At 42.3% G+C, this 23,274-nt stretch overlaps 1 protein-coding gene and 1 long non-coding RNA gene across 4 annotated transcripts in view; both read right to left on the bottom strand.

Moving 5' to 3' along the window:
• LOC107373711 (signal peptide peptidase-like 2A) overlaps positions 1-23,274 on the bottom strand; it is a 119,806-nt gene that overhangs the window by 68,000 nt on the left and 28,532 nt on the right. For 2 of the 3 annotated variants that reach the window (XM_070555208.1, XM_070555209.1), the window contains exon 6: positions 7,242-7,390. The exons of the other annotated variant lie outside the window; for it this stretch is intronic. In XM_070555208.1, coding sequence (XP_070411309.1) covers positions 7,242-7,390 — 149 coding nt within the window. The remainder of the gene's footprint in view (positions 1-7,241; positions 7,391-23,274) is intronic. 3 annotated transcript variants of the gene reach the window in all.
• LOC129154629 (uncharacterized) lies at positions 11,661-12,291 on the bottom strand. The gene is made up of 4 exons (XR_011521674.1): positions 12,155-12,291; positions 12,015-12,072; positions 11,871-11,939; positions 11,661-11,791 (listed from the first exon to the last, which is right to left on the bottom strand). It is a non-coding gene; the product is annotated as an uncharacterized lncRNA (long non-coding RNA).

Here is a 23,274-nt window from a genome sequence, read left to right as displayed (position 1 = left end):
CCTGTAAAAAAAAAAAAGTGAGGCGCGAACCGGAAAAGCGTCTGCCGATCACAATTCGACAACGGATTACGAAAGAACGGATACCGCTCGAAACACGCGGATTCTTCCTGATGTAAGAGGCGAGTCTCCTCTTTGTTTTGGTTGTTTTGGAGTCAACATCATCCTAGCACTCAACATTCTGTGATTCTTAAAAAAACAGTAAAAACTGTGAGAAACGCTGGCAGCGAAGGCCTGTAGCGATCAGGAAATGGCTGGCAGTGAATGAGTTAATGTAATTTTTAAGCCGCTGAAATTTTTCCACTGAAAAATCTGGTTGATTCAACACAGAATGATCATTTAGCATGAACTAGGGCCTGCACGACTTTAGTATTTTTAAAGTCGACAGTCAAGTAATGAAAGTCGAGTCGACTTCGACTAGTCGTTGATGACGTCATACGCCGGAAGCGGGGGGGGGGGGGGGGGGGGGGGTCGGTCGGTAGGTTCGCTGGAGTTTTTGACAATTAAAATTGCGCCCACATTTTCTAAGTTAACACATCTCTTTTAATAACGGTAGTTTCTGCATCCTGCTTCAGCCCTCTCCCCCCTCCCCCTGCGCAGCAGCCGCAAACTCACTGATGCGCCTGCAGCCTCTCGGAGTTCCTGCTGCTCTAAACATTAAAATAATTATTTCATTTTCTGTTCCTCACTTCTGATTACCTTCAGTGGTGTCTGTTTGTTGCAACCACCAGGTACGAAAACAAACTTGTTATTATTTGACTATTTTTCTGTCTTGTCTGTTTATTATCTTCCTGCATCTCCTCTCAATCCTAAAGAGAAACTGCTACCTGGGTTCATATATATTCACCTTATGAGTTACCTTTGAACTGCAGTTCTAAAAAGATCTACCGACCGCAAAAACAGCGGAGTGCCGCTGCTCGCCGGCCGACTACAACGGGACCGTTTTTGCTGCGGAGTTCATGCCGGAGCGGAGCGGAGTGGAGATAGTGGAATCTTGGGGGTGCGTCACCGGAGAACAAAACAGGTGAAGAGCCTCGCTCCGCAGCAGCGAAACGCATCAGGCACAAATAACAGACAGAAAACATGAAAGGAAATGAGCAGACATGAACGATCGTGTGTTTAATTTGCTTTTGAGGTGGTGACACCTGATTTGGCGGTGCTCAGGACGCAATGTCTGGAGCGCACGTCAACGATCAGAGCTTTGCATGCACAAACTGGTTAAGATTAGGATGGGGGTGAGGGGAAGGTTAAATTGCAAGAGGGAAAAGGTCACAGTTAGGTTAAATGTCCGTTTTACCGCCGGTGTCAGTACCGCACAGCGCGTTGCCTCCGCCTCGATCCAGATGCGCAGGGGCTCATCACCTGCTGTCTTTTCCGAGGACTGCATCTTGTCAGTCATTATCACGTGACAGCGACTAGTTGATGACAGGCATAAAAAGTCACTACAAAGCCGTGAAGTCGACTAGTCGACTAGTTCGTACATCCCCTAGCATGAACTGTAAGCTTCTGCTGAGCTTGGAGCTCTGGCTGCAATTGAGGAAAATAGGAAGGGAGTTCACTTTTAACAAGTGTTTGTTATGTAGAGTTGAAAATGTCCAAGGTTATTCGTAGGGCTGCAGCTATAGAATATTTTAGTATTCGAGGATTCTATTGAATCGTCCATCTATGAATCGAGTATTCTATTTGACGACATTCAAGTGAAATGAGACTGTGGTCTGCTGCGAAAATTATAAAAAATAAAACAAAATGACAAAAGGATCAACAATATGTACTAAATTAATGTTGTCTAGTTCCCTTTCCCAGCTGAAATTTACAATGAATAAATATTTTAAGTTGCAAAATTTGACTCACATTTGATTGAAATTTTAGGTTTAATATCACTCATCTTAGCCTGAACATATCTAAATATATTCACATATGACCACTAGAATTTAATTATTTCAGTAAAATGACTAGTAGTAATCTACTGGAAATTATAACAACATTTCATTTCTTCTAGTAACAATGTAATGGTGGCATATCTATTTTATTATATACCGGTTGGCAACATAATCCAGTCTAAAGTGTATCCAAATATAGAAGCGTTTGTGAATTACATGCTACAATGCCTTGTTGTGGACTACTGCTGTGATTTAATGAATCGAGTCATTCGATGATGTTTCAGCCCTAGCTATTTGCAATGTCAGAGGTCAATTGGACAGTCAGGTGTCCAGCAGACTTCCTCTGCTAGGAATGTCGTGTACCAAAACAATTCCTTGCTTAACCATGGCTAGCAGCACCATCAAGAAGGTAGTCATAAAAAATTCTTTCTCCTGAATTATTTTCTGCTACTATTTACATGATGCAGCAACTCCAAGGTCCCATGCTGAAAACGAGACTTTCACTCCCTTAATAAAAGCGTTCTTATTTGGTCTCATAACATGATTTATTTCAATCCAAAGGTTCCTTACAATCCCATTCTGGTATCTACAATGAAAGTTCTATATAATGTGATTTAATAATTAATCTACATAAATGTTTATTATTTCATGGCTTATTCAAGATCTTTAATACACTAAATGAGTCTACTTGATTTTAATTTCACAAATTTCTCAGATCTGGTTGGTCAAAGCTTATAAACAACCATTTCACTGCCTGGCAGCTGCGTTGCCCCTGTGAAGTTGCCAGTGATGGAGCCTGCCGAACTCCAATGGGCAACGGGTTCCACAGCTTTGGGGCATGGGGGCTCGGGGTGTGGGGGTGGCCGGCCCCGTGTGGGGATCTGGGCGGGGCCTTGGGGGTCGGGTCCTGACATGTATGCTACCGGGAAGAAAGTGGGAACATGCGACAGTGCCTGGCCTGGGCTCACGGGCCTCAGGTAGACCATGGCTCCTCTGCAGTCCCATCACGGAGGAGGGGGATGTCCAGGAGGGGGAGGACCCAACCTTACCTGGATGTCCTATACCATACCATACCATAGTTTATTTATATAGCACGTTTAAAACGCAGCATGGGAGCTGCTCAAAGTGCTGCACAGGCTAAAACAAAACACGACCAATCTAAGGAACTAAAACAGAAGATAAAAATACCGATCAAAAGCAGATAAAACATGAGGAATACTAAGAACACATTAAAACAATGACACAATAAAACACTAAAATGAGTCACTGTCTAAAAGCCGAATCGTAAAAAAGGGTCTTTAAATGAGATTTAAAAACCGCCAGTGATGGAGCCTGCCATACTCCAATGGGCAATGAGTTCCACAGCTTTGGGGCAGCATGCACAAATGCTCGTTCACCCCGCGATTTGTATCGCATCCGCAGCGTACACAGCAGCAAAAGGTCAGCCGACCTCAGCGTGAGCGTGGGTACATATGGAGTGAGCAGGTCAGAGAGATAGGGAGATGCCAGGTCGTTGAGTGCTTTAAATACAAAAGTCAGTAACTGAAATTGTACTCCGAAAATGACAGGGAGCCAGTGAAGACGTGTCAGGATTGGGGTAATATGGCTACGTCGGTGTCTATTCGTCAAGAACCTGGCAGCAGTGTTCTGGACGACCTACAGCTGATTCAGGGCAGAGACCGGAGCACCAACTAGGAGGATGTTTACATAGTCCAGGCGAGAGGTAATGTAGGCATGTCTTACATATTCTGGAAGTTGTGCAAATGCAGGGATGGGAGTGGATATTCTGCTGGGGTGGGGCTGGGTTGGTGCCCTCGGACTCCGTGAGGCTCTGTGATGCTGCTGCTTTGGGCCCTGGCAAGATGGGCTGGGGTCTCCATGCCATGGGTGGCATTTTGGCAACAGAGGTGCCTATTGGGGCCAGTGGGGGAGCTGGCTCCCTGGAGGGCTTATGTCCAACCAGCCATTCCTCCCCATCCCCACACATTTTTCTCCTCCTGCTCCCCCACATCATCACACAAACATGCACATAGGACCTTGGAGGTGGACAAGTCAGGGGGTGTGGGTATAGACCCCACTTCCGCATTCCTGTGGCAACCTGCCCCCAATTTTATTTGCACCTTAAACACTTCCACCAATGACATTCCACACAAACACATAGTTAGGGTCTTGGGAGTGACCACATTCAACGGCATTTGGCAGGGGGGGTTTTCAGCCTTATCCCGAGTGCCGGTGCCCACTTCTAATTTTAAACTGCACTTAGACACTGAGGGCTGTGGGTGCAAGTGGGGTGGTGTGGTGGCATCAGCTGGCATAGGCCAGACGATGCCCGCACTGCCCGCTCACCACAGCCATGGAATACACCTCATCAACACACACTAACACTATATTGGAGCAGGTGGAGGGAGACTAGGGGTCTTAGCACACCTCTGTTGTCGCTTGGCTTCCCGGGGCTGGAGACTAGGAGGGAGACCTGGCCGTCTGGTTGGGGTCTGGGATGGTGGGCTTTTCTGGTCGCAGTCTCCTTTGGGTCCCTGTGCTCTGGGGCAGCTCCTGGATCTCTGGGACTTGGAGCTCCCTCCATCTCCTACGCATCTTTGGGGGCAGATCTGTGGTCCCTCACACTCTCTATTGGACGCTCCTATAGAGAAACTTTACATAACAAGCGTGTGTACACACACAGGTGCTCACATGGTGCTCTCAGAAGTATGGACTTGGGCACGTTCAACACATGTCTTAAGGCTGTAGTTGGCACTAAATGCACTGTGATTTATTATCGTCTGATTGTTCAGTAAAACAATGTTGATTTTATATTTCTTCAAGTTGACGCAGTGCTAGCTTGCTCCTGTAGTATTGTTGTGTGTCCCTTTTCTGCAGTTCTAGAAGCAGACTCTAATTCATCATTGATTGTTTACTTTTGTGGAACCCTAACCCCATTGTCTCATTTAATATCACTTTGAATCACCATTCATAATAATTTGCCTTTCATCATTAATATAGTAATAAATTGATTTTCATCAACTATCTGTTAGTTTCTGTGTCAAATTATTATAAAGTGTTGTTTCCCTGGCATAACAAAAGTACCTAGTTTCATTATCAGTCGAATATCAAAGGCTCAACAATATTGATAATCCACATTTTTATGAAATATTAAATTTTTTGTGAATACTTTTATATTTTATTACTATTTATTAAAAGTAACCACTTACAAATCATGACATATATGGCGGGCCAGCCATGAGGTAAATCAAAATCAACACTTTATTAATAATTTGAGGTTTTAAAATCTCTTTGCTAGCCTGAAAACGAAGGAGCCTCCTTTCGTTACATCAACTTTGACCAATCAGATTGGATAAATTTGAATAGGCATTTATCAAGAGACCTCTAACACTCCCCTTTCTGAGATGCTTAGAAAGCTTCTGTCATTTAATATGTAGAGTAAATCCGTAACAGTGTTTCACTTTTAATTTTATTGAGGTATTTTTATTTGACTCTTTTACCCCATCTAGTGGTGAATTACAGAGGGAACAACTATTCTGGTTTTTGGTTCCACCAGACCCCTTTTTCTGCCACACTCACACTGAACTCACATGTTGCAGCTGCTTGTTAAATAGTTTAACTTGTAAGAGAAAGAAAATGCAATAAGGAGAAGAAATAACCAAGGAAGAAGATAGAGAAAAAGGATACTAAGAATGTAAAGGATTATTTAGCACCTTATGGATGTCAACGAGGTTTGTGTAATTTAATAGCTTTATTGATGTGATGTGAAAGAACATTTGCTAATATTTTTATTTTTTTGTTGTTTGCTTACGTGAGAAGTTCTCACAGGTTGTCAAGGCAAAAATGAACCCAGTTTTATAATCTACATTGTGCCTAGGTCCATCCGTGAGGGTGCTACACTGTTAAACTTTCATTTGTTAATATACTGATATTAATATGAGAATGAAACTGATAATAAGATCTAAGATCTGAAATAAGTCATGAAATAAACATGTATGTTGAGTAATTAATTATTATAAATCACTTATGATGGAACATTCATTGTAGATTCACATAATATGATTCTAAGCAACCTAAGCTGTGGATTGATGTCAATTACTTTATGAAACCAAAATAAGAATAATTGTATTCATAGAGTAAAATCTTGTCTTTTGTATGGACCTTAGAGTTGCAGCTCAGATAATGGAGTGAGGAGATGGAATTTATCATGGCTACCTTCTGGTGCAAGGTTAGGGTTAGACCACGGTTAACCCTTGATGGCGCAGGCTGTGGAGAAATCAATGTCTGGAGACCTCTGAAATTACAGTGAACAAATAACTTAGGACACTTCCAATGCTACACCTGTCTGCAACTGACTAATGAAAACACACCTTTGGGGCGCCGCAGCAAGGCTCCGCCTCTCTGAGCTTCGGTTTTGATTCATGTTTAGAAAGCAGATTTTAAACTGCACACCAGTTGTTATTTTTGTTAATAGCCCAAGTTAAACCGGAGTTATACTAAAAATAATTCAACTACATTTTTAGCCCATCAGCTGGTTTGTGAAAACTGTGATTCTGTGATCTGTGAGCGTGTGAGAGGAGATGTGCTCATGAACATAAAAAATATAACACAAATACACGAGATCCCTTTTCTGTTCCTTAAATGCTTTTAAATGTTATTTAGATATTTTGTTGCCTTTTCTTACGTCAAACTGTGGCAATTTTTTGTGTTCAGCACTTTGTTTGTCCCTCGAGCCATATGAAGGTACTTTATAAATACATAAACCTGAACCTGTTGGTGGAAATTTTACATATTCAACCGATGAGGATGGTTCAGTAGCGTTTTGCTGCAGGGGGACAAAGGAACAGAATTTATGGCAAAAGTTTAGATGTTGCAGCGATCTGTGACAGATTGTTACTTCTCTGTAGTTTAGTGAGTTTTTATAAATAAAGGAGAATGAGAAGGATGAATGTCCAGCAGACAGATCAGCTGTTTAGCTGTAAGATGGGAAAAAGAGAACAGAGGCCAGAATCTGACGCCAAAGCGCGAGTTTTTAAAACAAAGCTTCCTTGTTGAGGAATATGAGCTGGGCCATGAACTGAAATTAAAAAGAAGTTTTTTAAATCTTTTCAGCTTTGTTTTGGTTAGCAGTCTGCTTAGTGACATATGTTTTTGGGAGGCTTGCTCATGATGTAGCTTGTCCTGCTGGTGAGACACATCATATGGTCTGTCTCACTGAAATCTTGCATCATACAGTATGCTTCCTTTCTGGAGTTCTCACAGTGTGACACGAACAATCCTGTGCGGCGGCCAAAAATCGCACAGTGTGATCTGGGTATTAGTCTGCAAACAAAAGAGTTCTTTTTTAACCTGTTATTTACTCACCAAGAATGTTGTAGAAGAAGTACATGAGGACCAACATCCCACACATCAAGGCAACAAAGACAATCACTTTCAGAGGAGAATACAGAGAAAGTTCTCCACCGTTTGCTTTGCTTTCACCTCCTCCTCCTGATAAGCTGTTCAGTCGGTCTCTGGAAACAAAACATAAATCTGTAGCGGTCACATTTTATAGCGTGACGACTGCAAATTAAATATGACCAATAAGATGTGATGATTCCATATAAATATGAAATATCAATCTGATTGATCTTTGAATGTTTAAGAAGATTCTAGTTACTTTTACTTGTTCAGGGACCATAAACACACTTCATATTAATTCGGACAGTCAGTATATAACTAAAAAGGAATTTTATTCTTTTCTAAACTAATGATTATACATGACAAGATATGAATAATGAGATGTGATGGAGTGGATATGCAGTGATGGAATGTGATGTGTGGGTGGTGTGATGTAAGCTAGATGTTTATCAGAATCTTTGCGTCTGAAAGAAATTGTGAAATCTGGGTGTAAAAGAATTAGTTGTCTGCTATTAACTAACGAGTTGATTATTAATAAAACAGCATCAAACGCAATCTGTTGTGTCTACAAACCCTGGTGGAAACCCCCAGCAGATCCGAACTGTCAGGAGCCGAGTGGACCTCACAGCACCGGGATTTCGTAGATTAAACTCCAATACGGCCCGCCCAGTCTCGAGATGTCTCCAGGTCACAACAGAAGCTGGAATGATTGTCTGCGTCCAAAGTGGATGTGGCTCTTAGGGAGCCGTCTGGCTGTGTCAGCTTGCAGCGTGCAAACAGGTTTTGACTGTATGTCAAAAGAGATGTCTCAAGGATGCTTGTTCCGAACAGAGGTGGGAAGTAACGAATTACATTTACTTGCGTTACTGTAATTGAGTAGATTTTTTTTGCGCATTTATACTTTTTAAGTAGTTTTTAAAATCTGTAATTTTACTTTTACTTGAGTATTGTTTTTTGTAAGTATTGTACTTGGCTACATTTTTTATCTTATCCGTTACTGAGTAAAAAAACATTGCAAAATACTGTGTCGGCACGGTTCGCACTGGATTCAGACACAACCACAGAGAAGAGAGATGAGAGTATAAACATATACATATGTAGAAGCGCCTTAACGCGCTCCAGAGTGATCCAGCGTTTAATGAAGTGTCTATGTATATATGTCTATACTGTAAGACCCAAACACGGAAGGGCTGCGGACGCTGAAGGCGCGCACCAGAAGAACTGAGTGCTTAAGTTACGAGAGTGTTACGGGGTACGAAGGAAAGGATAAGAAACACTAACTGACTATTCGGATGACTGGAGGATCGCCTAAGAAGATCAAAGCTTGTGAGAAGGATTAATGAAGGGATGTTTGAGGGGTCAACAGGTGAGTTGAACTTCTTAGTGTGAAACATGTGTTAAGTGACCTTACAGTGCAATGAATGGTGGGTAGGAGAAGAAAATAGGCGCTAATGGTACGAGAAAGATAGCCTGGCCTGCCAGACTCCTCCTGTTTAATTCACGTCATACACGGCGATGCTCAATTTCTCATAAACAACGAAGACAGCGGCGGAGTTCGCTGCGGCTCTTTCCTCTGTTCTAAATGACACAGATGTCTTTAAAACCACAAGTAGAAGCACTAAAAGCATTTCTTCTAAAAAATAAAAGATGTTTGCGCCACTGTCAGATGGTATTTTTTTTTTACTACAACTAGAAATCTACCGTGTCATGTGGTACAGTCGGGATTTCCTTTTTTTCTGATTGGTCATTTTTGAGCTTCCTAGTCCTGCCCCCCAAGTGATCTTCCAGCTAAAAGAAAAACTCAGCAGACTGGAGACTGTCTCCAAGATGTGTCAGCCACTCTTCAGAGCCATTCAGGATGGTGTCCAAAAGCACTTTGGTGAGATGATGGAATACCCTGAGCTGACTGCTGCTGCAATCCTTCTTCCAAAGTTCAAGACCACCCGGACTGAGAGGCACGATATCATTGAAGCAGGTAATTTTTAATAATTTAATATCATACCTTAATCTGTTTCTTATTCATTTCAATCCTGTCAACATACTTAAGTTCAATTATACAAGTCTGTCGACACAAATTATAGTATTTGTAAGGCATGTATTACTAAAAACAATTCTTGTTGCATCTTCTATCAAAACTTAATTACCAGATATATTAAATATGTGTTATGTATTTGTCATTCAACAGGTTTGATCAATATGAGAAGACATCTTGACCAGATGGCAGAGGCTGGGGCGAAGCAAGTCAAGTAACAGTCATCACATCTTACCATCATCTTTGTTTAAAAGTGCTTTTCAGTCCATCGGTCCCAGCATGCTCTCTATAATTAATGCTTCTCTGGTCTCTGGTCAGGTCCCTGCTTACTTTAAGAACGCTGTAATCCACCCGCTTCTTAAAAAAACGAGTCTCGACCCCTCTCTCCATAGCAGCTTCAGACCCATCTCTAAACTTCCGTTCATCTCCAAGATCTTGGAAAAGGTTGTGGCTAAACAACTCACAGCTGCTCTTGATGAACATAACATCTATGATATCTTCCAGTCAGGTTTTCGTAGAGCTCATTCTACTGAAACAGCTCTTCTTAGGGTCTCTAATGACCTTGTGACTCACAGTGATGCAGGGGACTGTTCTGTTCTGGTCCTGCTGGACCTGACTGCAGCCTTTGACACTGTTGACCATCACCTGCTACTGGAGAGGCTGAGAGACTGGGTAGGCCTATCAGGATCTGCCGGGGGGGGGGGGGGTGAGTCATGGGCTTGTGACTATAACCTAATTTATGTTACTAGTTTGCAGTGTAACTGCCTTTGCACTTCAATATGCATATGTGTTCATTTAATAAAAAAACGGCCACTTTGACATGCATACGCCATTGTCTTTTTTTAACTATTCAGAAGAGCCCGTCCTTGCACAGTCAAAAAAGTAACTAAGTAACTTTTACTCTGACTACATTTGAAATAAGCTACTTTTTAGTTTTACTTGAGTACATTTTGAGGCAGGTAATTTTACTTGTAATTGAGTAAAATTTCATGAAAGTAATTATACTTGTACTTAAGTACAACATTTTAGTACTCTTTCCACCTCTGGTTCCGAATTGGCCGGTTCGGAACTCTGTTAGAAACTGAATCACTGAGGAAGTCATTCTTGTTTTATTAAACTACTTTGTTATGATTTCTGACCAGTCTGGCAAATCAGAATGTGCCATGTCTGGAAGGTTTTACCAAAACATTCTTCAGAAAGCCACGCCTTCCTTCAGATACAAAAATGTTTTTAACCATAAAGAGCGGGTCAAGTGTGCCTCAGAGTCCTTCTCCACCCACGTATCAATTTTAAAAACTGCAACATTAGTAGGCGTTGCCTGGTGGACCGAGAGGGTGGAGCCGCGGCAGTGACGAAGACGATGGGTAACGAGACGATGCTAACTCCCTTCACTCTGACCACTCATTAAAAGTGGAGGACGTTTCTCCCCTTCCTTACCCAGACACTCGAGAAGAAAGGGACCAAGTCAATTTGGAGGAGAAAAGCGGACCTGAGCCTTATTGTTTTGAGCTCGTGTTGCCTGAAACTACCGGAACCGACCCAACAGAACCAGCTCTGAATGGTAGGTAGCCGTTAGCCATAGCATTAGATTAGCTGCAGGGTTTGGCTCCACGGCCCTAGAGCTAGTATTCAGCATGTTTTAGAGATTTATCTGCTTCAACACACCTGGTTTTAATCAGCAACAAATAGCTGAGCTGCTTAACAGCTAATCTGACTTGTTAAAGCAGGAAAACCACTGAAACGTGCTCGATAGCAGCTCTCCAGGAGCCCTGGGCTCAAGTTACAGTCTGCTGCAGAGAAAATTATGAAAATACCCCATGAGAAAATTATTCTGTAATGTGTTAATTTATGTTACACAATCCCAAACAGCCCACTAAAACTGCCCTGATTTCATTATTTATTTACTGATACCAGCTACTCTCTTGGTTGTAGATCTTGTGGTGTCTGCAGGTGGTCTCCTGCTGGTGTTGTCAGGATCAGGAGCTTCCAGAAGAATGTGCCTTTCAATGACTCTTTCCCCCTTATTTGTTATATTAATTAAATAAATCTCAATTTATATATTTCCTGTTTTTGTTCATGTCCATAAATACTTAAACATGCTTGAAATTAAAATGAGCTTTTAACAGTGAGGTGCTAGTTTAATTCATCACAACAGAGCTAGTTAAACATGCAACAATGTGATAATTCAATTAATGTAATTTATAAATATCCATTAAAATATCAAAACTGGAATCAAAATGAGATATTTGGCAGCACAAAAAACTTGTCAAACACAATTTTTATTATAATAATTGTAGGCAGACAGGAGACAGAGCTGATGGAGGTTCTCAGTCATCGAAGGATGGCTGAAGGCTTTCCAGGAACAGGAGATGTGGTGTCTCTTCTCTCTAATCTGCCAGATGAGCTGATAGGTTACAGGTGTGTGAGGACATCCTCATGCTGTCATAACCAGATGACAGGAGTTATCAGGTGATCAGCCAGGCTAATGATGAGATGCAGAAAGAAAACAAATTCAGGACAGTGTACAGTAATAACAATAATCTGTGGCGTTGCTCATGCACCTTATGTGCTCTTATAGAGTATTGACGTGTGCCTGCCTCATGGTGTAGAGTTCATATTTGCTGAGTGTCCTGCAATAATGCAGGTTATTAGTTAATTTACTTTTGATAGCAAAGAACACAATATTTAATGTAAAAGTTATTTACCAGGGGAATCAGCTCACACGTCACCACCAAGTGTCACAGGGCCAGAATCAGTAGCCTCCTTCATGATGTCATGATGTAATCACATACTTATTTAATTGTTAATATCTTAAAAATTCTGAAATGTTTTAATTTTTTTTTACCTTGAACAGTTCACTGAGCTTGCACTGTCACTGAGGTGGAAGCTGGAATCAACAGCAGACACCTCACATCTTGGTCTTTTCAGGGGTGTGGACGCTGCTCTGGGACTTTCTGGAAGATTAATTTCCGTCATGGTCCCTGTGTCACAAGACACACTGCGGCTGGGAGCTCTAAACTGGGTGGCTATGTAAAAACAAAGAAACAGCACATTTATGAATGTTTAAGAGCATAAAATCACGTGTAACAATAATCTGTAAAACAAAACTAGGTGATAATAGAATGTTTACATAGAAGATTATTAAAAATAATTCACCTTTGCTACAGGTAAGGCTTCACGTCAGCCTGGACAAGTGCATTCTTGCAGACTACTAAATCAGTCTGACAGCCAGTGCCTTTGGCAGATTTAGCCTGAACAAAAATAGAAGCACATTGTTGTTGGAGTTTATAAAGTCAGATAATATACAAAAGAAACTGTCCTATATAGGTGCTTTATAACATTCCTAGTGTGTGATCGTTATTATAACGTAAATGTCAGTCACATATGATGTGGAGAGCCTGAAATGTGACCTCCTGAACAGAATTCCTCACAGAACCGGGTCACGCTGTGGTGTAAAGCTGGATTTCACGCTGTAATGCTGTCTGTCAGCTAGTGCTGTTAGGTAGAGCCACTGTTAGCAGAATTACTGACTGACACAAAAACCCGAATTTTCTCCGAGCCTGACAGTAATAGTCATGTGGACCATTTCGTCGGCCAGGCTTCGAGATATGTTCCGATTCGCCGCTGATTCTAACCTTACATCTCGTTCCACATTTTGTGAACTTGACAAATCAGCCTGAAGGCAGTGCAGACTGATAATAGCTAAATGAAGTGAACCACGTCTCTCAAACTTTGCATTTAGGTAGGGAATTTTCTTTAGAAGATGTTAACTTTTATTTAGCTTACTCACCTCAGACTGGAGCCCGCCGTGGTGGGGGAGCAGAGTCGGTGGGCTGCATCTAAATCGCGGAAGAGCCACGGTGGGCACAGCCTCCCTCTTCAAACGGAGACGTGCAGAACAACCCAGTTCAAAGTCCATCATGTTGGCGAAGGAATCGCGGGTAAAATGCTGGTTGCAAACTACAGCACCAGGCGGGAGCTGACTGTTTTCCAGTACACCGATTGCGCGCAATCACTGATGCCTAATTTCTAAGTCCAGCGGAAAGGAGTGCAACCCCACAGAGCCACCGAACCCACTACACTACACCTTCTTACCATACTAACACGATATGGAACACTAAACCCGAATTACTTTCCTAATAACACTAACAGCCAAACACTAACTAAACTACAACATCCAACAGCCAAGCTAACACTAAATAAGTATGTATAACACTAAAAGCTATGCTAAAGACTAGGATATGCTAATACTATATGCTAATGCTGAACTACCGCTAACCATCCTACACTCAAATCAAATCAACTTTATTTATAAAGCGCATTCACATGGCCAAAATGGACAAACACTCACTTGCAAATCCAACTCCCAACTCGCCACAAGGCGTGGCCGAGACTCGATGCTTTATAACTTTGACACAGAGCTGCTACGTAGTACTCTACTGGTTTATATAGTATCTTACTCTTTAGCCATTGGCTCAAGTGTATTCAAAATGACTCAAGCTCTATCTTTTAAGCTGAAGGTGGCGCTATACTGTGGTATTTAGGCAGAATTTTAAATTTAAGAAAATGCACCAAAATGCTAAAATAATGAATACACACATTGAAAACACTATTAGACACTCATTTATACAGTTCATCGGCAAAAAAAGTTAATTTAGACATTACTTACTCTTTAACTTGTATCTTATTGTAAGGTGTATGAGTGTAAACAACGATGAACTTGTTAAATCAAACACAGTGATTTGTGATATAAATCGATCATTGTAAGAACAATATTCATTTCAAATTCATTGATTTGAGCACAGATTGTTCAAACATTTGATTTAAACATCTTGTTCATTCATCACATATGATTATTTAACTTATAAGTTGTAAAGCCTTGTAGGATTCGTGTGGATTCACTTTTATTCAGAGTGAGGAATCTAGCAGTCTGACTTTTAGCAGAGAGATAAGGGCTTTTGCGGGAGACCTTGACAGTTTATTTATGTTCATGTTGAAGAGCAAAAGGTTGATTTGTGCGTCTGGATCCTCCAGCTGGTGTAATCGTGACTTTGCAGCTCTAGCGTGCATGAAACGTTACTGTGTCAATTCGATGGTGAAAATTGACCTTTTTGATTCATTACTAATCATTTAAACCAGATGAAGTGTTTTTCTAAATACAGCCACCACCTTAAACCAGTGAAGTAAATATGTGGTGATATACAAACATGGCTGCTACTTAACTTTCCTGCAGGGTAATTTAGATTTTTTATTATTTATTTCATTTATTATTAAAATAGAAAAAAATACAATACTAACAAATAAAATGAGGTTTCTCAAACCAAGAAAATAAAAAGGGAACAGAAAGAAGAAAACTTTTGTTACCTGCCCCTTTTTAACTAAAATGACATTTTTACAATGAAATAACAATAATTATAAATTAGCCTATACAAAGTAATTGCTAGACTGGTTAGCTGACTTGAGTTCAATTTGTAAAGATGAGAAAATGAATAGTAATAATAACAATTCAAAACGCAAAAGGATTTTTGCACATATACCTATTCATACATATATACATTTAAGTGCATTGCATGCCCATATGGTCGCACATACTTCATCTGTACATATATAGACATACACATGTATCCACTACATATACACATACACAAACATACATACTTATTTATGACAGAGTAAGATGGCGCTCGCACGGGTGCACGCTGCGAGCTGCTCGTCCTCTTTATGCACTGGTACCTTGCTTTTTACTGTTTTTATTGGCGTTTTATTGGCTTTTATGCATTTTTCTTGTTGCTGATGCCTTTTTTGAATGGTGTGGATCCTCTGCTGACATACGATCGGGCTGCGCTGCTGAGGCTTCGTCCTTCCGTTGATGTAGCGGGCTGCGCGCGCTGGGAACCGGGCTGCATGAGCTGGGAACCTCACGGATGGTGCTGCTGGTTGGACTGCCCATTTGCTCTCTCCCCCCAAGCCCTCTGTCCGCCCCAGCTCGAGAAGGAAGCATCGGAGAAGACAGGGAAAGAGAGGTAGCCGGCGCGTGAGACGTCGGCCTGGATCCCTGAACAAGCGGCTGGCCCGATTCGGTCCAGCTTCTGACCCGGTGGTTCCGAGATGTCTCCTGGATTACTCGACGCCCTGCCCAAGGAACTTGGCCGGCTCTGAGGGTGAACCGGCTCGAAGATCTCACCAGACTGGGGTTTGTTGGGAGAATCTGCGCTCAGTTACAGGCACAGAGTTTAAGGGGACTGTGCTCGTGCGCGATCTCGGTGCCGCATGCCCCGCCGCAGACCCGGTTTGGTCTAGTCAATGCCAGGTCTGTGCTGAACAAAACTTTTATTCTTTGTGACTTTTTTATTCAGCATGACTTGAGTTTTCTGTGCATCTGTGAGTCCTGGATCCCGTTTGGTGACTCAAGCGCCCTGCTGGAGCTGGTACCACCTGGCTGCTCCTGTTTTAATATCCCCAGATCACGGGGCAGAGGTGGAGGGCTGGTTGCTGTTTTTAAATTCAGCTTTCCTTGTAAACAGCTTACACCCACCATGTCATTTTCTTCCTTTGAACTGTGCCTCTCCCCCCGCCTGCTTGTTGTGCTGATTTATCGGCCTCCAAAGACTGACTCTAACTTCCTTAATGATTTCTGTGATCTTGTGGCAGACTGCATCCTAAAATATGATTATGTCCTATTTTTTGGTGATTTTAACATCCATATCTGCTGTCCTGACAATGTGCTTGCTAAAGGTTTTTTGAATTTGCTAGATTCATTCAATCTAACTCAATGGGTATCATCCCCAACTCATGCCAGGGGTCACACCCTGGACCTGGTTATCTCTTATGGTCTCCCTGTCATGAACCTGGTGACTTTGCCTCCTGTGTTCTCTGACCACTCTCCAATACTCTGTGATGTTACGCTGCCATGTCCTGTCCCTGTGTGTGAAGCTCCAGCTACTAGGTTCAGAGCCCTGGATGCAGAAACTATTTCAAAGTTTGTGGACTGTATGTCTGTAAGGTTAGAGTCCGTTAACCCAGATCCATCTAACACTGAACACTATTCACCACACTTTGATGTACTTTGTAATCAGGTCCTGGACGTGGTTGCCCCTCTCAAGCTTAGCAAGTCTAGTCCTAGGAGGGAGTCTTGGCTCTCTGATGTCACACGGGCTTGCAGGCGGGCGTGTAGATCCTCTGAGAGAAAGTGGAAAAAGTATGGCCTACAGGTCTCGCGTGAGTTGTTCAGAGCATCTCTGGTTGCTTATCAGGATGCTGTGAGGGCTGCCAGAACGGCCTATTTTGCAGACATCATCGAAACAAACTCAAAGAATCCCAGGATTGTCTACAAAACACTTAATTCTGTTCTGGTGTATCAGGAGCCTAGCTCCATGTCTCCTACAGCTGCTGGAAACTCTGAAGCTTTTCACAGATTCTTTGTTCATAAAGTATCAGGCATTAGAGCAGCTATTTCTGGTAACTCTGTTGACCCTGTTCCAGTTCCTCCATCACCACCCACCCTGAGCTCCCTCAATACAGTTTCATACTCTGAGCTGAGTAAGCTTGTTGCGAGGCAGAAGCCATCTGGCTCTCCACTTGACTTTCTGCCGCCTCGTCTCTGGAAGGCTGCCTTTCCGTGTCTTGGTCAGATTATCAATGGGAGCCTCAGCACAGGTGTGGTCCCAGCTGCTTTGAAAGCAGCAGTTATTCGGCCGACCCTGAAGAAACCTGGTGCTGATGTCTCTGTGATAGAAAATTACAGGCCTATCTCTACCCTGCCTTTCACATCAAAACTGCTCGAGAAAGTCGTTTATCAGCAGCTGGTCTCACATTTAGCTGACTCTGATCTGGTTGAGGTTTTTCAATCAGGGTTCAGGTCTGGCCATAGCACAGAGTCTGCTCTACTGAGGGTCCTAAATGACATCTATCTATCACTAGATCAGGGTACATCTGTGCTGCTTCTATTATTAGACCTGACAGCAGCCTTCGACACAGTCGACCACGCGATTCTACTCGATCGCTTGGAACGATGGGTTGGGATCAAAGGGTCTGCTCTGGACTGGTTTAGATCGTATCTCCACAACAGGACATTCTGTGTTAAACTGGGTGATGTTTTTTCTTCTTGGGAGGGGCTCCGCTGGGGGGTCCCGCAGGGATCGATCCTTGGTCCTCTTTTGTTTGCCATTTATCTGCTACCTCTGGGGTCAATCTTTCGTAAACATGGCCTATCATTCCATCTCTATGCTGACGATTGCCAGATTTACTCTCCATTGTTTCAGGAGAAAGGTCACTCTATCCAGTCCTTTGTGTCCTGTCTTAACGAGGGGAAGTCTTGGCTAATGGCCAACGTTCTACATCTGAATGAGGGAATGACAGAGCTAATTGTTTTTCACCTCAACAGCAAGAATGTGGATCGTTATGTTGATCTTGGCCCTCTATCTCCCTACTCAAAACCAGTTGTTACCAGTTTGGGGGTGAAACTTGATGCTGGACTTAAATTTGATGCTCACATCAATTCTGTGATCCGGTCCAGTTTCTTTCACCCGAGACGCCTTTGGGAATGGGTACCTTTGACATTTGAATCGATTCGGTACTAATTCCCGGTACCTAGGAATGGATACCGGTACTTAACGGTACAATTTTCAATACTTTTGACTGTTTAATATTTTAATTCTCTTTTATAATTAAATATATATTTTTCTCAATATATAACAATATTTGATAAATATCACGATAAATAACATTCAACTGTTTGTATTTTAACATTGTCCTTGTAGTTTTATAAGCTGATAATTAAACGGAAGCAAACATCTTTACTGTGAACTAAATTTTCTGTGTATCTTCATTCCTTTTGCCATTTGATTTTTCCTACTGGGAAGTTAGAATTTCCGAGAAGAAAGCGAACGCACCATTAGCTGATAACAACGGTGGCAATGGAAGCTAACATATCAAGCTAACGTTATCTTAAACAGTTTATTTAGCTGCTGGAGCAGATTAAAACGATGATGGCGTTCGCTTTCTCCTCGGAACTCCGAATTTCCGACTAGAAGAACATGAGCGCGCTCTAAAGTTTGGCTTCACTTTACTAAATGTGACAGGTGATTGGGTGAAGATGAAACCAGTGACAACGATTTAAGGCACCATTAGCGAAATGCAAGCTAACATATCAAGCTAACGTTATCTTAAACATTTTATTTACTTACCGGAGCAGATTAAGATGAGGATGTCTCACTTAGATCGTTGTCGCTGGTTTCATCATCACCCAGTTACCCATCACATTTAGTGAAGTGGACCCAAGCGTTAGCGTGCGTTCTTTCTACCATGCTGCTCTGTTTACAACTGGCTCACAGCGAGCGACAACATAACACTCTTGCGCATGCGCAGCTGTCTTCGCAAGTTCTCTTTATGAAGGACGGGTACCGAAACGAGGCACCGTTTGAAATTACGTGAATCGGTGCTCGATTGGTACTATGGAATACGGTCGGTACCTTAAAAAGTACCGAATTCGGTACCCATCCCTAGACGCCTTGCAAAAATCAAGCATATGCTGTCGAGAGCCCACCTGGAGCGGGTACTGCATGTCTTTGTTATTTCTAGGCTTGACTACTGCAACTCTCTCTATGCAGGGTTGTGTCAGTCAACACTGTGTCGCCTACAGGTTGTGCAGAACAGCGCAGCCAGGTTCCTGACTGGGACCAGGAAACGGGACCACATCAGTCCGGTTCTGGCCTCCCTGCACTGGCTTCCGGTTTGCTATCGCTCACAATTCAAAATCCTCGTCTTTGTTTATCATTTCTTCCAGGGTGGTGGTCCCCCCTATCTAGCCACACTCCTGAACAGACACTCCCCCATCACGCGCTCTGCGCTCCTCTGACCAAGGCCTGCTCGCTGTCCCTCGCTCTAGGTGTCGTACTCGCGGGGACCGGGCTTTCTCAGTCCTAGCACCGTCACACTGGAACCAGTTGCCACCCTCAGTTAGGCTGTCCCCATCTCTGCCAGTCTTTAAGAGTCGCCTAAAAACACACCTAAAAACACACCTCCTCCGCTTGGCATTTCCAGAACATGTTTGATTTTGGCCCTCTTTTATGTTGAATTTATTCCACAGTTTTCATTGGTTCACTAAATCCATTGTTTTACACATTTGTCCTGTACCAGAATGTTTCACCTATTTTGTAATTTGTATTTTGTAATTTTATTTTTGATTTATTCAATATATTTACCTTCAACTGTACCATGTTCAGCGCTTTGGGCTTCCTGACAGGGTTGCGGAAGGCGCTTTATAAATAAAGCTTTGATTGATTGATTGATTTATTTATACATACACACATGAATATGCCTACACACATCTTCTATAGCTTTATTTATTTATTTATTTTTTTATACAATTGATTTGCACGTATATGATTCCAGAATTTCATTTTTAATTAGTTTTTGAAAATAAATATCGTTTTTGCATCTCTAAGCGAGCTCAGAACATCTGGGGTATCCTGATAAATCCCTACTTGAAAAAGCACTCTTGTTCACTCAAGAATTCGACAGTAACACCAATGATGCTCAAGTGGATTCAATTGTCTTTAAGTCAAGCGAGGAGCGACAAGCGAGCCTCATGCACATCCACAGGCAGCCATTTAAGTGATGCTACATGAATGATAATGAAAGGAAAGGACAGAGACTCATTCTTCTCCCAGAGTTAGGAAGAACTACTAATTCATGCATACAAGGAATACAGAGATATCAGAACTAAAATGGAGACCACCAGCTGCTTGATTAGTTACGCTATTGAAAATAATATTAAAAACGCTATTTAGTTAGATCGCTCTGTGATGAAATGCGTCCATGGCAATGCCGGTGGTCCACTTCAGCTCTCATTTCTCCACATATTTTAATCAAGTTGAAATCATTTATGTGTCATTTTCATTTTTTGCTCCAAAGTCGGGATGTTTAGAGACTGGAGGAGTTTGTTTTTGCTGAGAAGCTGGGAGTTTTAAGAATAAGTTTGTGGCACTTAGACACAGAGGGCTGTGGGTGCAAGTGGGGTGGTGTGGTGGCGTTAGCTGGCGTAGGCCAGATGATGCTTGCACTGCCCGCTCACCACAGCCATGGAATACACCTCATCAACAAGGACTAACACTATATCGGAGCAGGCGGAGGGAGACTAAGGGTCTTAGCACACCTATGTTGTCACCTGGCTTCCCGGGGCTGGAGGTGAGGAGGGGGATCTGGCTGCCTGGTTGGGGTCTGGGGTGGTGGGTTGCTTTGCTCAGCGATGGGCGGGGGAGCCTGCTCATCAGCACCCCAGCAGAAAGGGTCGAACTCTGGGAACCGGTGATGGTTGTACCCCATGTGCAGCAGTACCGGAACCAGAGTGAATAGGGTGTGTATGGGGAGCATGAGTGGGTGTCCGGCGTGCATTTTTGTAAGTCTTAGGTTGTATGTGCATGTGTGAGCATGAGGGAGGGAGTGTGTGACTGCATCTGTGTATGACTGTACAGGTCCTTCTCAAAAAATTTGCATATTGTGATGAAGTTAATTATTTTCAGTAATGTACTGATAAACATTAGACTTTCATACATATTAGATTCATTACCAGTGTTGGGGGTAACGCAGTTTAAATATAACGGCATTTCTAACGGCGTTCTTTTATAGGTAACGGAATAATCTAATTAATTATTTTCCCGCCGTTGCAACGCCGTTACCATTACTGGGGATGGAAGGTTGTGCGTTACTATGTGCTTGTCGAACGTGGAGCAGCAGTGTGAGGCTTTCTGACCGCTACACTTCAGCTGCAGCCAGGGAGAGAGAGGTGTCGGTAACACACTTATAAACACGATGATGATTGGCCGGGTGGGCGGAGACCCTCACGGTCTCATTCGCTGCATGTTGTAGAGTAGACACAGCAAGTGATGGTAATAATGCCACTTAAAATAACCACGTTAGTAAAAAAATATTTCTTTCTGTAACGAGCAAACTAATTAATTACGTCTTCTTTTAACAAAACCTCGTTTCTGTTACTGATAAGGAAATGCGTGCATTAAGCAGTGCGGTGTGTTGAAGCAGTCATCAGCTGATCAGGAGCTAAAGAGGTAGATGTTTAAGAGCATCACGGCCCGTGAAGAACGAGGAAGACGTGATGAATATCTACGGCTGCAGACCCGCAGATTCGCTGCTGCAGATGTGGATCGGCAGACCCGTGCCCTTCTTAGCGCGACAGCGGGACGTCCCGAAGGTCCGCTCACCTGTTCACCGCTCAGACATCCTGATCTTCTGCCTTCCTAGATCATCCAGCTGTAACCTGTTTCTGATCATGTCTTTAGTCCCGCTGTAACACTGATGCATCAGTCTCAGACGTCATGGTGCTCAGGTGTTATTAGAACTACCTGTGTGTGTTTACCACCCAGCTTCAGCTCTTCTGTGGTTGGGTCTGACCCACGTTAGTAAATGTAAGTCCTCCATCAGGCTTGTGCCTCTTCTAGTGTCATTTTAAAGGATATTTATTTATTTATTTAACCACTACTAGATTACCAGCAGCAGAAATGCTGCTAAAACACACAATTATTACACAAAATTACATTTATTTCTGTAATTTAACTAGACTGAGATACCATTTAAAGGCACGGGAACCTTTACAGGTGTTTCTATTTGCAATTTTAAATTTTTGCTGATTGGGGTCTTGAATATCACACAGTGACCTTTTAATAGTCTAGATTAGTGTAATGCTCCTGTTAAGTGCTTATTTATTTAAATTATTCAGGTTTATAAAAAAAAACATTTGGACATACATTTTATTATGTTCCAGTCATTAGTCATTTATATTATAGTAATTCTTGCATGCTTTAATGAAAAAAGTAACTAAGTAGTTATTTTTGTTGGTAATTAGTTACTTTTATGATCTTGTAACTCAGTAACTGAGTTACTTTTTTGACAAAGTAATCAGTAACTATAACTAATTACTTTTTTAAAGTAACGTTCCCAACACTGTTCATTACACACAACTGAAGTAGTTCAAGCATTTTATTGTTTCTAATATTGATGATTTTGGCGTACAGCTCATGAAAACCCAAAATTCTTATCTCAAAAAATTAGCATATCATGAAAAGGTTCTCTAAACGAGCTATTAACCTAATCATCTGAATCAACTAATTAACTCTTAACACCTGCAAAAGATTCCTGAGACTTTTAAAAAACTCCCAGCCTGGTTCACTACTCAAAACTGCAATCATGGGTTAGACTGCCGACCTGACTGCTGTCCAGAAGGCCATCATTGACACCCTCAAGCAAGAGGGGAAGACAAAGAAAGAAATTTCTGAACGAATAGGCTGTTTCCAGAGTGCTGTATCAAGGCACCTCAGTGGGAAGTCTGTGGAAAGGAAAAAGTGTAGCAGAAAACGTTGCACAACGAGAAGAGTTGACCGGACCCTGAGGAAGATTGTGGAGAAGGACCGATTCCAGACCTTGGGGGACCTGCGGAAGCAGTGAAATGAGTCTGGAGTAGAAACATCCAGAGCCACCGTTAGGGTTGTCACGGTAACAGGTGTAGTGGTAAACCCCCGTAAAAAGGTTGACAATAATAATAATAAATAAAACCCTTACCAGCCACCGTATCATCTGCTGAAGTTGCCGGCGGCACATGCACACTTTGTTGTTTACAACCAAAACTTTCTTGAAGCTAAAGCTGAAATAATGGCTAAAGGAGGAGACGGCAGCGCTCAGGAGGACATTTTTATCCCTCAAAGAAGACAAAGTGGGAAGTACGGGCATTTTTTGGATATTTGAAGAATGCCGAGGGACAGTTGATAGAAGACGGCTATCCTGTTTGCAGCGCGTGCAGAAAAAGTGTCTGTGAAAGGCAGCAGCGCTTCAAATCTCATGACACATCTGCGTGACCATCACCCACAACTCTACAGTCAACGCAAGGCAAGTTAACGTTAGCGCTTTAGCTAAAATGTGTGATCCGAGGATTTGGGTTGAGGGAGAATGCAACGA

Source organism: Nothobranchius furzeri, chromosome 9, assembly GCF_043380555.1.
Source record: "Nothobranchius furzeri strain GRZ-AD chromosome 9, NfurGRZ-RIMD1, whole genome shotgun sequence".
Taxonomy (NCBI): Eukaryota; Metazoa; Chordata; class Actinopteri; order Cyprinodontiformes; family Nothobranchiidae; genus Nothobranchius; species Nothobranchius furzeri.
The sequence above is the reverse complement of the archived record's forward strand: the minus strand, read 5'-3'. Positions and strand labels throughout refer to the sequence as shown.